General features: G+C 44.3%; 1 protein-coding gene across 1 annotated transcript; it reads right to left on the reverse strand.

Moving 5' to 3' along the window:
* Positions 1-624: 624 nt before the first annotated feature.
* Stc1 (stanniocalcin 1) lies at positions 625-12786 on the reverse strand. Its single transcript, XM_003479667.5, has 4 exons — positions 12429-12786; positions 10318-10460; positions 9487-9698; positions 625-3742 (listed from the first exon to the last, which is right to left on the reverse strand). Exons 1-4 carry the CDS (start codon positions 12544-12546, stop codon positions 3472-3474), a joined length of 744 nt encoding a protein of 247 aa, XP_003479715.1. The 5' UTR covers positions 12547-12786; the 3' UTR covers positions 625-3471.
* Between the last annotated feature and the right edge of the window lie 1764 nt (positions 12787-14550).

The following is a 14550-nucleotide window of genomic DNA, read 5'->3' on the forward strand; positions in this document are numbered from 1 at the left end:
GGGCTCACTGTCACTGTCTCCATTTTACAGAGACAGAAACTGATGTGATTCAAGATTAAATAAAATACCATACAGTTAGTAAGTGACAGAGCCAGAATCCCAGTCCCATGTATTACGACCCCATGGTAGCAGGGTGGCTTTCCCCCTCTATTGCTATACTTTCTAAGTTATTTAAAGAACTGAGGGTGCTATTTTTGTGCCAGAGTCACTCTGGTGACCTAGCACAGCCTGTCTTCCAGGAGCTTCCAATTTAGGAAAAGGGTGGAGGGGAAGTTTTTCTAGAGAGTGATACCAACATCAACTAAGACCTGGAAGGAGCACAGTGTGATTCTTCCCAGAGCTGCCTGTGTCGCTGGGACATGGAGGTCCCTGACAGAGAAGGTGGAAACGTGAGGCTGGATTGCTGATTAGTCTGCAGATCACAAAACTTTTTCCAACTTTGTAAAGAGCCTGCATTTCAGTTTTTTATGAGGTCAGTGGAAGCTACTGAATGATTCTAAAGAAATTTGGAAGATGTTCTAAACAATATTCTTTTAAGTGCTGACACTCAAAGTGACCTTCAAGAAAACTAATCTTGACTTCATGCTCATTCAAGAAATTTTTAAAGAATAACAATGAAAGACATAGGGGAGGGAAAACCAATAAAACATAACACTTTATTATCATTTTTTAATCTTAGAAGGAATTCACCAAAGGCTTCATATTATGCTATGGCATCTTTAATTATAAAAATAAGCAAATAAAATAACTTGCATCTGTCATTACCATGATATGTTTCATAACCTTTATATGCACATGGAGCTTAAAAATGTAATTTAACAATAAATAATGACATATACCAGATATGCTCACTGTTTATTCCAGTACTCAGCCAAAAACCTAAATATCATTTAAATTATAAATACATAATGCAAATATAATGGCACAAAAATATCTAAAGTGCAACCAAATCACGATAGAGGAATCATGCAACTGGTCTAGGTCAGCCCCCGAATCACTCTGTGCCGCAAACACAAGACGAAGCTTTGGAAGTTTAAGGAAGCATTGGAGGGAGTGAGGAGGGGGAGAGAGAAGAAAAAAACTAGCAACATCGTGAGAACTGCTTCTTTCCATATGGGTAGATATATGCATTGTAGATACATACATAAATATTACCGTGGGGAGAAAAGGGGTACCATGGTTTGAAGAGGTCACAGCAAAAAGAAAAAGAGACAGAGACAATCTACTGGACTGAAATAAGAGGGAATTTTGCTAAGAATCCTCATGAACTACTTGTCAGTTTGGGGTCCTGGGTTAGTGGGTTTGCAAAATGGACACAACACACACACTCGCTTAGCTTTTCTGGTTCAGAGGAGTCAGCCTTGCCTAGGGTGGGACGTGGGGGAGAGAGGGGGTATCTAACTTAGAATGTGCTCTACCTGATTTCCAAGAGGCTAAGGCAGTGTCCATTAGTCTGGGGACCTGGGGATGAGACAGTTCTGAGTATAAAAATGCCCTTACAATCTGATGTCAGCACGCTTAGAGGCGATGCACGGACTAGGGCAGCAGCGCGTGCACTGCTGCGGCTGCTGGGTCTGCTGCCCTCGATCTTACTCCTCGAGCAGCACGGTACTGGTTTTAAAGGCTTCGTGGTAAAGTTGTATTGCTTTTCATTTTTCTGGAGAGGTGCCCTCCTTCCTCCCACCAGGGTCCTTCTCACTTGACTTGGTCAAATCTTGAGTTTAACCTAGTGAGAGTCAAGCACCAATAGTTTCTACCCAAGCGAGTTTGGAGCGGCCCCTGCAGAACTAACCCTCCTCTCTCTTCCTCTCTCAACATTGACCTTTGGTGGGCAGTGACGCTCATAAGGGACTGCTGGGTTCAAGGACAGTGACCCTGAGAAACGACTGCTGTTCATAGATAGGTTAGTCATTTGGCTTTGGTGGCTGCCATCTTGTAAACATCACGGCAGAAATGATCAAACCACCTGCTCTTTTTCCCTCTTTCTTTCTATCTTTTTTTTTCTTTTTTTCTTTTTTTTTTTTCTTTTTTAAAATGATCCTACAGAGATGGTCCAGCTGCCAGGACTACTTGCAGGCAGCGTGCTACAGGTCAAAAATGTAAGAGGAATCTATTAAGGCTGGACAGCCCAGGGTTATTTATACTCCGTCAGCCCCAAATCCCCCGGACTGAAGACCCAAAGGCTCACTGACTCATTCCTGATTGATTTAGTGGCCAATCTCCCACCCCATCATCATCTGCCAGAGTGTAAGGAGCTGATGAAAGATGGTGAGTTAAGGATCGCCACTTCCCAAGGTGTAGTCAGCCTTATTGCGCTGAGTGGTCCAAGCCCAAAGGGATGCTCTTTTGGTTCCCGTAATTCACAAATGGATATGACAGAGCTGTTTCAGGATAAGTCTAAGTCAAGTGTAGCCTCTGGGTGGAGGTGGGCTGGGAGATTAACATCTTACCTGGGGTCCTTTAGATAAACCTGTTGGTTTTTCCTATCTTGTATAGGCCCATCTTAAGTTTTGATGTTGAGTTAAAACTACTTCTACCCCCTTAGTTATAAAAAAGGCCACAAGGAGCGTTTATGTGGATATCTGGAAGTGAGATAATTATTCCATTCCCAGGAAAAGAAAAATAAAGCTAAGTTACAAAACTAAATCTATATGCAATAAAGTTATTATATACTGCTTTGTTAAGCAGAGTCCTCTGGAATTTATGTACAGTACATTAGTTTTCAGCTATTTATATTCCACAGTTAGACCTTAAGATTCTCTGGTTTTAAGACAATTGTTAAAGATACTTTTAAAGCTCTGAGCAGTTACAGTACATAAAGATGTTAGCTTTTTGTTTTTCATTAGATGCAAGAAGATGCAGGCTTGAAGTCTGGTTGGAAAGCCAGGCTCAAGCAATTTGGTAAATGTATTGGAAAGGAAATTAGACATTGGAGGATCAAGACCATAAGACACTAGCTCATTAGAGATCAAGAATTCAAACATGACATTCATATTCGTCCATGGCCAGCACAGATTCATAACACGAATTCCATTTAACATCTTTATGAGCATTTAAGACATGCATTTAAATAAAGTCATTCGTATCCGCTAACTCTACTGGGGCAACCACTCTAAAGGGCTCCACATTTTCAAATTACAATGGCTGGGAAGATACATGAACGTTTTGTGTTTGAGGGCGTTGGAGGGGAGCTGGGAAATGACATCGCTAGAGGAAGGTGATGAAAAAGGGTACGTTCTCCTGAGGAGAGGCAGAACGCTCACATATACTGTTTGTGGAAATGCTGCCATGGGAGAATGTTGGCATATGGATTACAGAAGCCTAGTTTCATGCAATTTTCTTTAAGGGGAATAGAAAATAGGAACTACTTAAAAAAAAAAAAAACAATCCAGGCACAGTACACTCAAAATTGGTATATCAACACCCCTAAAATTATACTAGTTTGGTGAGGTTGTGACTACCTCTCCCTGCTTACACATTCTCGTGAGAGGTACGTTTCATGTTGGAGGGAGAATTCCCCTCACCTCGGAGGTTCCTGAAGATGACCTTCAGCTTCTGTGGCTCGGTGGTACGCCTCCTGTTGAAGTCAGCTCTCTCGTGTGTTTGGGCACAGTGCTCTGTCTGGAGGATGTGGAAGAGGCTGGCCATGTTGGGCCCAATTTTCTGCATCAGGCTGTCTCTGATTGCGGTGACGGTGTCTTGGTCACATTCCAGAAGGCTTTGGATGAGTCTGTTGTAGTATCTGCATTGGAAGAGAAAGCATGCATGACTGTCACTCATGAGAACTGGGTCAAATCTGGGCTTTCGTTTGGTCTTTATTCAGCCAACACAAGTCCCCATCTGGTCGGACCATGCAAATATAAATAGCATGTCCGCTGAAGGTGGCTTTTGCTTCCTACTTCAATGTCTTTTTAGTCTAGGGGACAGGCTCTCTAGGTTTCACACACATACAAGACAAATTTGTCTTCATATTTAGTGTTGAGAAGATTTAGACCACACTTTAAATAAAAGACTGACTGTGATGTCTGAAAAGTTTTAGAAACCCTCTGAAATAGGCATACTGATCCAGAGGACTGTTCAGTTGGTCTAAATGGGACTACAGAGACCATTCAGTGGTTAATTCAACTCTCCTTTTGTAGAAGAGAAACTAAGGAGAGCTGAAGTGACTTGCCCAAGATCATACAATGAGTCAGCGACAGAAGTGGGACTTAGTCATACACAATGAATGCAGCAGGGTGAACCCAGCACTCGGTGCTGATACTAATAATTACTGCCATGGCTTTACAATTATCCTGGTGTTTCTTTGCAGCTTGTTTCTTGGTGTGCCACAAAAAATCTACGTTCCTTCCTGCACATTTATCTAGTCTTGGTGAAGGCTCTTGACTGATCCTACTTTCAGATTTCCCCCCATAGTATGTTGTAGTGAGAAGGCTCATTGGAAGGCGATGAGGATATTTAAAAGGAAAAATGAATGGTCTTTATGTATTTATGCTTCGATACTTTCATGAGAACTTTTTCTGCTTTCTGGCTCTTGCTGGCCTCGTTCTCATTTAGGCATCTTATAGATACTTGCTTTCTGTCACAAAGGCTAGCATCTGATGATGAGTTCGCTTCCCTGACTGCGTTGAAAAGTTATCAAAGGCAGTATTTGTACTCTTATTCTTTCTGTCTCTTATATGTAAGTGTCATGAAGTAAAATACCTACTCACTGAAGATTTTTAAATTTATTTTGTGACCACTGAGGAAAACTAGTTTTAAGAACATAAAGCTCCCCAATGATTGTGATTTGCTCAAGAATAATTATGGACAGATCTGGTAGATTTCATAAAAAGAAAACCCTTGTATCTATGAAAACTACTTTCATTTTTGGAATGAATTCTTTAAAAGTCCCAAATCATGCAGCAAAGTATCATGATTGAGAAAGGATTCAACTATATAATAATCAGAGCATTCACAAATGACTTGCAATGCTCTGGGGAGGTAGTTCTGGTATTTTCCAATTCATGCTGGGTGGCCTCTGTTCCGTTGTGAGGTGACAGTTGTCAAAACCCATTAGCTCTGCATTTGCTATTAGGAAACTGCCCTGATGACAGTGACCTGCTGTACTTATGTGGGGAGACCCTTTCCTCAGAAGAGCTGGAGGATCTCTGGGGCCACACAATCTTCCAGGAAAAGAAACCTATTTATTTTTAACTCACCTCTGGGAGCACAGGATCAAACAGCTTTCCAGAATAACTTAACCTCCAGAGAGGTCCTTTCAAGGATGTACAGTAAATAGAGTGGAACATGGGTAATGAGGCAGAGCTCTTGCTCGCCCTTCTGTGGAAAGAGGATGACGGTGGGGACCGGAAAAGAAATGGTGTCTTGGTTGCCGACAGGGCACACAATCCTATCCTGTACCCCTCCCTCCAGGGACAATTATAACCAGCTGTGTGTGAAGCTGGGATTCTCTGGCGTAGGGGAACATTTTCCAGCCCTTTGGAATTATGAAGCACATGAGTCAAGTAGCACTTGGATGGAGGAATGGGGAGAACACTGGTTTTGGAAAACTTGAGAATAAACAACTATACCAACAGCTTCAAACTCCTACAGCACACATCAGTCTCCAGGCTGCTCCTAACTCCTGGCTTTCTCAGGACCTGGGCTCCCTGGATCGCTGTCTATTTCAGAGGGCAAGAGGCTCCTGGAGGACAATGTCCAATAAGGGTTTTATAATTCACAAATGAACTCTTCCACTTCTAGAAAGTTCTGCCCATGCCAGATAAATCCCCAAATGGGTTGGAAAATATGATCTTTCTTTAGAAATAAACAGAAAGAGAAAGAAGTTCTTTCTTCTTAGAATCGAAAACACTTCTCTGGCTGCAGAGGGCTAATAGCCTTAATGACATGAAGCCTCTCTAGCTAACCTTACCACCTTAGGGCCCTGTGTTCCTCGTGTCTACACTTTGTCAAAGTGCTTGCTCTCTTTCTTGGAGGGTTTTTACTCTTAGTGTTGCTTTCTCTGGTGTCCCAGTCAGGACACTTGATTTCTGTGTTTCTTGATGACCATCTTTGCCAACCTGATGGCTTAGTGACCTCCTCCCCACACCACTCTTGGAGCTTTGACAGCCCAACAGGGCAGGCTAAGAGAGCCCCTTTGGAATGGAAAGTGGTCTGGAACTCCTTTAGCAGCTCTTCGAAGGCTGAAGAATCTGTTAGCTTGCCTTACCACTAATACAGTTACAGTTAACCCTTTTCCTTCGTTAGGTCTGGAGTATAGCATTGACCTTTGGAATTGTGCTGGTTGATAAGACAGATCTTTCCTCTAGGTCACCAAGTGAAAGAGAGTATTTTTAGAAGTTGTGCCCCTAGCAAGAGTTGACTTAGCAGCTGTCACTTATGGAGCACCTACTGTACCTTACAGTTACTATGGCTACTGGGAAGATGTGCCTTTTCTTTTAGGAGAACATGTGCTCACACCGAATGGCTGACCACTATGGTGCATATATATTCCATTATGCTTGCATTCTATTTTGGGGTTGTGGATATTTCTTGCAGGCTTTTTTGGCTGCCATTTTTGAAATCAAAATAACTTGGCTCTAGGCCATGTGAATTCTAGGCCCAATTTGGTTACTTACAAGCAAGCTGTGTGACCTTCAGCAGGTCGTTCCTTGCTCTGAACTTTCATTCTTTAATCAGTTGAGTGAGGTAATTAGTCTAGATAACAGTTTTCTTCAGCTGTGGCATGCTATACTTCAGGGATTCAACACCTATTTTCCTTCTCAATTTAACCAAAAACACTGCAGCTCAGGTTAAGGCCCCTCTCTGCAGGAGGAGTTAGAACTATTTAAGAAGATTCCTTTTGTGAGGGAAGAAAAGGATGTGTGGTAGAATCAGTGGTTTAAGTATTCAGATCACTTAGTGTTTTAAGCATGTTTCTTCCTATTTTGAAAATTAATTTCATCCTGACTTTTTTTTTCATCTTGGTGAAGAATAAGATCAGATATTCTCCATAGCTACTGTTTCAGCCATGCTTACCCAAATATTCACATACTGCCTAGGAACGTTCTGTGTGAGAGTTTATAAATAGTCCTTTGTTTCCCTTGATCAATATTATTCTTTTGTTTCCTGTTCCCTATCCTTGCCCTAGAGAGTTGGACGCTATGCCAGTTTTCCCACTCTGGATCTGGGTTGGTCTAATTGGTTCCCAAACCTCATGCTGCCCTGCCTGCCTGATCAATTCTATTTGCTTCCTCACGGCTGAAGGCACAGTTTGCCAGGAGGACACTCTAACTGTATTTTCTTTTTTAGGTGCATTTGTGTGATGGAAAATCCCCTTGTTCTGCCTCTTGGTCCAGTCACAGGCTTTTGGATTCTCCTAGCCCCAAATCTCACGCTAGATAAGTCACAGGAAGGTGGAATGAACCTGTAACTACTTCCTTTTACAATTCTTTGCCAATTGGCACCAACTTAGTGTGTGTCTATGGTGGGACAGAGGCTGGGAAAGCAGGATGTTTTAGGAGGGCGAGGAGCTTAAATAGAGCAAGTCAAGCCCAACTTGAAACCGGAAATCTCTCCAAGCTTGAATAGGAATAATATTGGCCAGCAGAAGTAAAATACTTGGAGAAAGGTAGGAGCTGAACTAGAGATTCTGGCCTTCAGGCACGGGCCATATTTCCCCCACTGACCTTTCCTGTTATGTGTGAGTCCCATAAGCTGAAGGAAGGAGATGAGAAAACTTTACGACAATTTTCCAAGTGTGTTGAAAACCAAGGCACATATTAAAAGGAAGAGAGATGTGGTGAAGAACTTTTCCTGGGTAGAGTGGGGTCTTCCATCTAGCCTCTTGCCCTCCTTTATATGATGCATGCCTCGCTCCACAGTGGAAGATTATAAAAGATTATGTCAGTTGAAACAGCAAGATCAATATTACCTGGAAGTTTGTTATAGGCCAAATTGTAGCTCATATTTGTCACAGGATACTTTAGGGTCTAAACTTGTAATAATGATTTTACTACCACACTCCTTCCCCCAACACATCTCAAAACACGTCCTTCACCCTTAGCCTTAGTGTGATTAAGAATCCTTCATTTCATTGCCTGATGGGGAAGGGAGTTTCCAACAATTAGTTAGGCCATCCCTCTCCACTATCCAGCAAGAGTCTTCCTGGGAGATTTTTAAAGCCAAAGTTGCTAAAAAGAGACAAGCTATTTGAGAGAGAAGGTAGAGTTAATTTCCCTGATCTAGAAAATTGGTTAGAACTTCATGGTAGAGTTGTTCTCCTATGGATCTATGGATCACGTAAATGATTTGCATAAATGAACTTGTGGCTTTAAAGGGCAAAAACATGTAGTTAAGAGTGAATCAGAAATTGTTATGAGACCTCAATCTTTGTTTAATGCAAGGAGCCATTTTTCTGGTTTTCCACTGCATACATGTACACAACTAAATCACTCCTAAGTCATTCTGAAGAAAGATGCAGACACCTGGCCAGGAAACTTATCAAGTAAGCCTGTGATAAGTTTCAGGGTATCAGGGTAGCATAGAATTGATCTTTGGGACTTTGCAGATTTTGTGGAGCATCAAAGAATCTCAGAACTTCATGACTTCATGATGGTCAAATTTTTAGGTCAAGGTGCATCACAACAGGTTAAATATGACCAGCCTGCACTGCCTGTGTGGTCCCTGCCTGCCAGCCCTGCTCGGTCCCTTAGTTCTTACTAGAAACATTTCCAGCTCACTCACAAGGAGCCAGGATGCCAGTAGCAGTATCTGGAGTTCAATCCTTGCTGGGAAAGACAGTAAGCCCAAGGCACAGCCAGACATGTGGCTCAGATATTACAAGTTCAGTGGCTTTGGGTTAAGTGAGATCAACCAAGATTTAAATGGGACCTCTATGGCCACCAGAACTTTTTACTGGGCAATCTTGGACTAGAGGGATGGGACAATATAGGACTGGGAAGGGAACCTACCGATGGTCCAGTCTAGCCCTTTCACTTTTTGCCAGGAAAATCTGAGACTTAAGAGATGAAGGTGGCTTGCTCTGGGTTAACTAGAGGAATATCTGACTAGAATGAGAACTGATTTTAAACAATGCAGATTTACAAAAAGTCTGCATTATGACATTAAACCAGTTTTTTTTTTTTTTTTTAACATGGCCAATTATACTGCTGCACAGTCATGGTTCTTCAAGAGTGGTTTCCAGAAAGTTCACCCTTTCCTTAGGCTTGTGGCAAGAAATGAACAAAGAAAATGCACCCAAGGATGCTGCAGATAAAGCTTTCTGTTAGCTGCATGCAAAGACTTTTTCTCTCCCAGTGGAGGGGGGGGGAAATCCAAGCTGCTTAAACTGTCACTACCAATCACAAACATATTTTCCTGCAAAAGCTGGGAAGGCTGCAGGCTAAAATAAGAATGTGACTGTGGCAATTTAACCCTCCTTCCAAGCCTGGCTCTGCCAGCCACACCCCTCTCTTGGCTGCAGAGGAGGGGTTGCATCGTGGGTACCTGTTGGAGTAGTGATTGGGCAGCTGCACGACCTCAGTGATGGCCTTGGGGTTCTGCTTGGCGATGCTGCACACATTCAGCTTAGTGTAGCATTCTTCCTGGACCTCCGCAATCATCCTCTGGAAAGTGGAGCACCTCCGAATGGCGATGAACACCTTGGCGGTGACCCCATTGGCGATGCACTTTAAACTCTCTTTGACAAAGGCTTTTCCCTGCCGAGGAGAAGGGAGGATGGGAACAAAGCTTTAGCTTGACCTGGTGAATGAGGTCGGGATGTGAAACCTGGGGACCTTTGAGGGGCTCACTTTGGCACCAATCATGGCCATTCACATGTCCTTGCCACGAGACCATTGCACCCATGGTGAAAAATTCCTTTTTTTAATTTTTTTTAAATACCTCTCCCATTAGATTATTTGAGAATTGGGCTCTGGAGAAAGGATATGAGATTAACTTGAAAACTGTCTTTACATCCCTGGTTTTGAATCTGATAATTCAATTTACAAGCCAGTGTGCCAGATCGGGCAGCAAGAACTTCTTTGTTAGAACATTTTTATTTCCTCCTCAAGAGGAAAAGCTTTCCTACTCACTACCCCTCCCTTCACATGCTGGCTTCTGACAGCTCCTTCTAGTCTTGGGAGTGGGGGTTGGGAATCTGGCTCAAAGAGGGTGCATGTGCACATGTGTGTGTGTGCACATGTGTGTGTACCCTAAGAAGGGAATGTCATGTAGGGAGGTCGGGAAGCAGACTGGTTCCCGGACTCTCCTAAACAACAGTCCAATACTAGGTTAAAAACAAACAACTAGGATGAGCGGGGATCAAGGGTTTATTACCTGAGTGTCAAATTTAGCAGCACTGTACAAGAAGGATTTACAGATATCGTACATCCCATCTGTGTCACAGGTGGAGTTTTCCAGGCATTCAAAAGCCCCACAGCCAACCTGCAGAGCAGTGTTGAGGCAGCGAATCACGTCAGCTGGAAGAGACAAACATCCAATCTGGGTCCAAAGGAGAGACACTGGGTGGGGTCAATTGGGTGCAGGCACAAAGTTCAAGGGCAAAGGATCAGAAGAACTTATCCTCGAAGCCTGTCCTGAGGGCCATGGGACTGACCCATGTGAAGAGGAGCAGGGAGAGAAAGGGGATGTGCAGGCCCTTTTGAATTTTTAGAGTTTGAGCACTAGGAGGTGTGGGGCTGCCTTCGTCCTGGGACACACGTGTTCTCTGTCTCACTGTTGCATGCATTTGGTGGTTGGACAAGTGAGAGGTGCACAGTGATTTCCAGCCTCTCTATGGAATCACAGTTCATTGCTTTGCAGCTAAAGGCATGAGGAGGGCAGTAGGCAGGGGCTAGTGGTCAGGTTTAGCAGATGAGCGGGGCAGAGAATCTACATGGCTTGTAAAAATTACACTGCAGAGTAAAAAGCATGGAATTACAATCCAGAGAAGAATTTGCCAGGAGTCCATCTGGAGGGAGACCCTTCTGATTTTTTTTTTTTTTTTCTTAAACTTACCATCATCCTGGCAGCAAGGAATCTGATCCATTCATGTTCACCACCCTCCCCAGGACAGTGCTTAGAGGTATGCATAATCTCTCCTATTAAAAGCTTTTTTTTTTTTTTAAAGAGAGAAACACAGGTGTGCCATAACAAGGCCAAGGCACCCCTTGTGCAAGACTGGAAGAAAACCACAAAGAACTTGCATGAGCCTTTCTGCATTCTGGATAAGATCTCCCATAAAAGTAATTTCTCTCCCACAGAAGGGGGGTGTTCTGGCAGGCAGCTCAACAAGAAATGATCTGTAGCCTTCACACCCTAGGATTCTCCTCTGAGATCAAAAGCATGGTTCAGTTAGGTTTCCCCACCCCCTCCCACCACCCGCAGCCTCTGGGATATTACAAGTCATTTCCCTAATTATATATTTCCACGGGTTCAAATTATAACTTTGCTTTAAGCAGTTTTAATATGCATTAGGGCTGCTATTGTTTTAGGCAAGCTCGAATTGTGAATCACAGCATCTCTATAGCAACTAAGTACAAAAGGAAGTAAGGCAAAAGCCCTCCTCTCCCCTAGGCAGGGACCTGCGCTCTTCCAAGGGGGAGCGTCGACGTCTGCTGCATTTTGACACCTGCGATCGCATCTCTGCTGACAGTTGGGGGAGAGAGGGAAGGAATGACAGAGGCAAGAGTGGGGCGGGAGGAGTCAAGGGGCAGAGGTGTCAACGCTGGCTTCCTCACGCCTCTTTTCCCTCAGAGGCCAGGGGCAGTCACAATGAACTGCTCCGGGAGTCGGGCGAAAGTAAGACCTTCCCCTTGGAGGAACAGCTGCTTCATTTCACAAATAATCTTTTGCAAGGGGCTCCTGGCCATCGGGGCTGCATGCAGAGTGGATGGAGCGCTAGAGAGCTGGGGAGGAGGGAGAGAGGCAGGGGTGGGTGTTGGGGGTGGGATGGGTAGGGTTTCCTCTGAATCCGCCCTGGATTTGTCAGACAGAAGAGGGAGCTTCTCTGTGTGTTCTCTAAAGAGGCAGAGACGTCAAGTTATAGGGTCTTGGGGGGCGGGGGGAGGGCTGGCATCAGATCAGCTGTGTCTCACCTTCAGGCCGGCTTCTGGAAAGTATAGAGAGCACTTTCAAGCATGCCAACATTCAAGCCTTCCCCGCCCCCTCCCCCCAAGAGGGTACGTGCCAGATTTCAGGCAATCAGGCTAGGCTTATGCAATGAAATACCCTCAGCACGGCTACCAGCTTCTTCGTTAGTCGCATGCAGTTTATTAAACAAAGGAGCTCCACTCCCTAAGGCTATTGGATTACACGAGCAGTTTACTGCCACCAGGCACGAAGCACATTCATTATGAAGATCAGCCCGTCACAGACACAGTGGCAAAAGTGAGAGGTAAATGAGGACAGCTCTTTGGGGGAGAAACCGGTCCTGGGTTTGCGCTTACCTGAGTTCTGAGCTGCCACTCGGGATTTCCTGGGGCTCACAGAGTCATTCTGCTCCTTCTCATGGCTTGCAGAAGCACTGATCACCAGCACCAGAAACACTGCTGAGTTTTGGAGCATTCTCTGAGAAGTTTCCGCTAAGTTGTTGGGTTTTTTTTTTTTTTCCTCCCTCCCTTTCCTCTTTCCCTCTCCCGGCTCGAGTGAAGATGTGGATCTGGATACACTGAGAGCTTAGGTGAGGATTTGACGAGGATCGTTTGGCTGCTGCTGCTGCTGCTTCTGCGGACAGGGCTGCTCCCGCTGTTTCTGTTGCTGCAGTCTCTGCTTCTTGCACCTCTGGCTTTTGCAAACTGGGGGCCTAAGAGCTGCACCCAGGGATTTTATAGCCGTTCTTATCGGTCCTTAGGATCAGGGACCAATCACGTTCCTCAACTGGCCTGGCTGGCCAATAGGAGGGCACGCTATTTCAGCTGGAGCTTTTTGACTTCTTAGAAATATTTTCCAGCAAATTAAAAGTACCTGCTGCCAATGTTTTACGTGTGTGTGTGTGTGTGTGTGTGTGTGTGTGTGTGTGCGCGCACGCACGCGCGTGTGGGGGGCTGTGTGTGCAGAGATGTGTGAAAAAGCTATTTTCATGAAATCAATGGATAACTTTATATTGATGGAACTGAAAGAAAATTATATGAAAATTTCTCCAAGGTGCCTTTTGAAATGTATTCATCTTTAAGAGAAACTGGCTACTGGAGGAGAAACGGTAGCGTGGGTAGGGGTGGAGAGGTGTGATCTCTTTGGATTAGAATTTAATCTAATTACAGCAGTTTTACTCTAATTTTAACAGGGTGTGCTCTGCGTTGTAAGCCCTGTATGTGTGTCACATCTCCACAGCTCTGCGCGCACGTATCACATGTGCCGTGCCTGCATGATGCACGCTGCGGTCTGCAGACACCCTGCGTTCTTACACGCAGGAGCCCTCAGGAGGGATGCATGGGAGCAAAAGGGCCATGCGGGTGGTGATGACACAGCTCTGAACACGCAGCCTAACTCCCCCTTGACTAGCTCTATGCTCTTGGCAGAGTCCTTTTCTCTTGCTCTCTCTCAATTTTCAAATCTATAAAATGCCCACACCAGATGCCTTGCACCGCCCAGATGATGTGGATGCGATCACTTTATCACATACATTGCAAGTCTCCATCTTTTTAGTCGCCGGCAGAATTTCAAACTCCAGGAGTGTCCGTTACTGAGGTAGACACACACGCATGCCTCACACCACATCCAAGGGAGATGCCTGAGAATTAATAAACTGTGTATTCAGGCTCAGCGACTTCATAATCACGTTGAAACAATAAGCTGGTCAAAGCAAGACTAAACCTGCTGGGTAAACCAGTTCATTTCTTGGGGGGTGGTGGTGGTGGGGAGGAGGTGGCGTGGGGACTGGGAAAAGGGATAGGGAACGAGCAGAATGTGTAGGAGAGAAGACTGATAAACTTTAGGCTTAATGGGAAAATTACAGTGAAATCACAAATCATGCCCAGTATAGCAGCTCATATTTTCTTATAAGTGGGCTGCAGGCAGTCCTGAGGCTTGTCCGTAGCTTGTGAAGGAGGTTAACGATCCATGAGAGGGTTCTTAGGGCAGGAAGGTGGTCATTAAAGGCTGGGGTGAGGCGAAGGCATTAAACAATAAAACCTTTAAAAAATGTTGAGTAGGTAAATGGGAAAGGGCCATCGGTGATTCCTACAGACTTGGGCAGGTTGATCTGGCAAGGAAAATGGAGCCCATGACTCCAAATCTTAAAGCTTTCAAATAAAGGTTAAAGGGAGTACCAACCATATTAACCACAATGCAAAGAATCAGCTGGGTATATGTGGAGGGAAAGGGTTGCCAAATGACTTATAGCATACCATTTGCAAAAAAGAAAAAAAATGGTTGTTGGGGTAGAAGGAATTAATGATACAGAAAAATATCAAGAGGAGTCTTCAGATTGTCACTAAATAATTTGTACATTTCAGTTCATATCCATTTGTATCAGTCTTGCTATTTCTCTAATACCTTTCCAGCTGAGTACCTGGAAATGATTAAGGGAGGGAAAAATACATAAGACCCAGCAGAGGGCAAAGGAGTAAT

Source organism: Cavia porcellus, unplaced genomic scaffold, assembly GCF_034190915.1.
Source record: "Cavia porcellus strain 051 isolate PalLab524CR breed Dunkin Hartley unplaced genomic scaffold, mCavPor4.1 scaffold_24, whole genome shotgun sequence".
Classification (NCBI taxonomy): Eukaryota; Metazoa; Chordata; class Mammalia; order Rodentia; family Caviidae; genus Cavia; species Cavia porcellus.

What these genes read in the sequence shown, in the direction of transcription:
- Stc1 (XM_003479667.5), bottom strand. Translation starts at nt 12,546, where the DNA reads ATGCTCCAAAACTCAGCAGTGTTTCTGGTGCTGGTGATCAGTGCTTCT. An exon ending in AGTGGCAGCTCAGAACTCAG is followed by an intron (nt 10,461 to 12,428) that starts GTAAGCGCAAAC and finishes TGTCTCTTCCAG; the next exon opens with CTGACGTGATTCGCTGCCTC. An exon ending in CCCAATCACTACTCCAACAG is followed by an intron (nt 3,743 to 9,486) that starts GTACCCACGATG and finishes CTTCCAATGCAG; the next exon opens with ATACTACAACAGACTCATCC.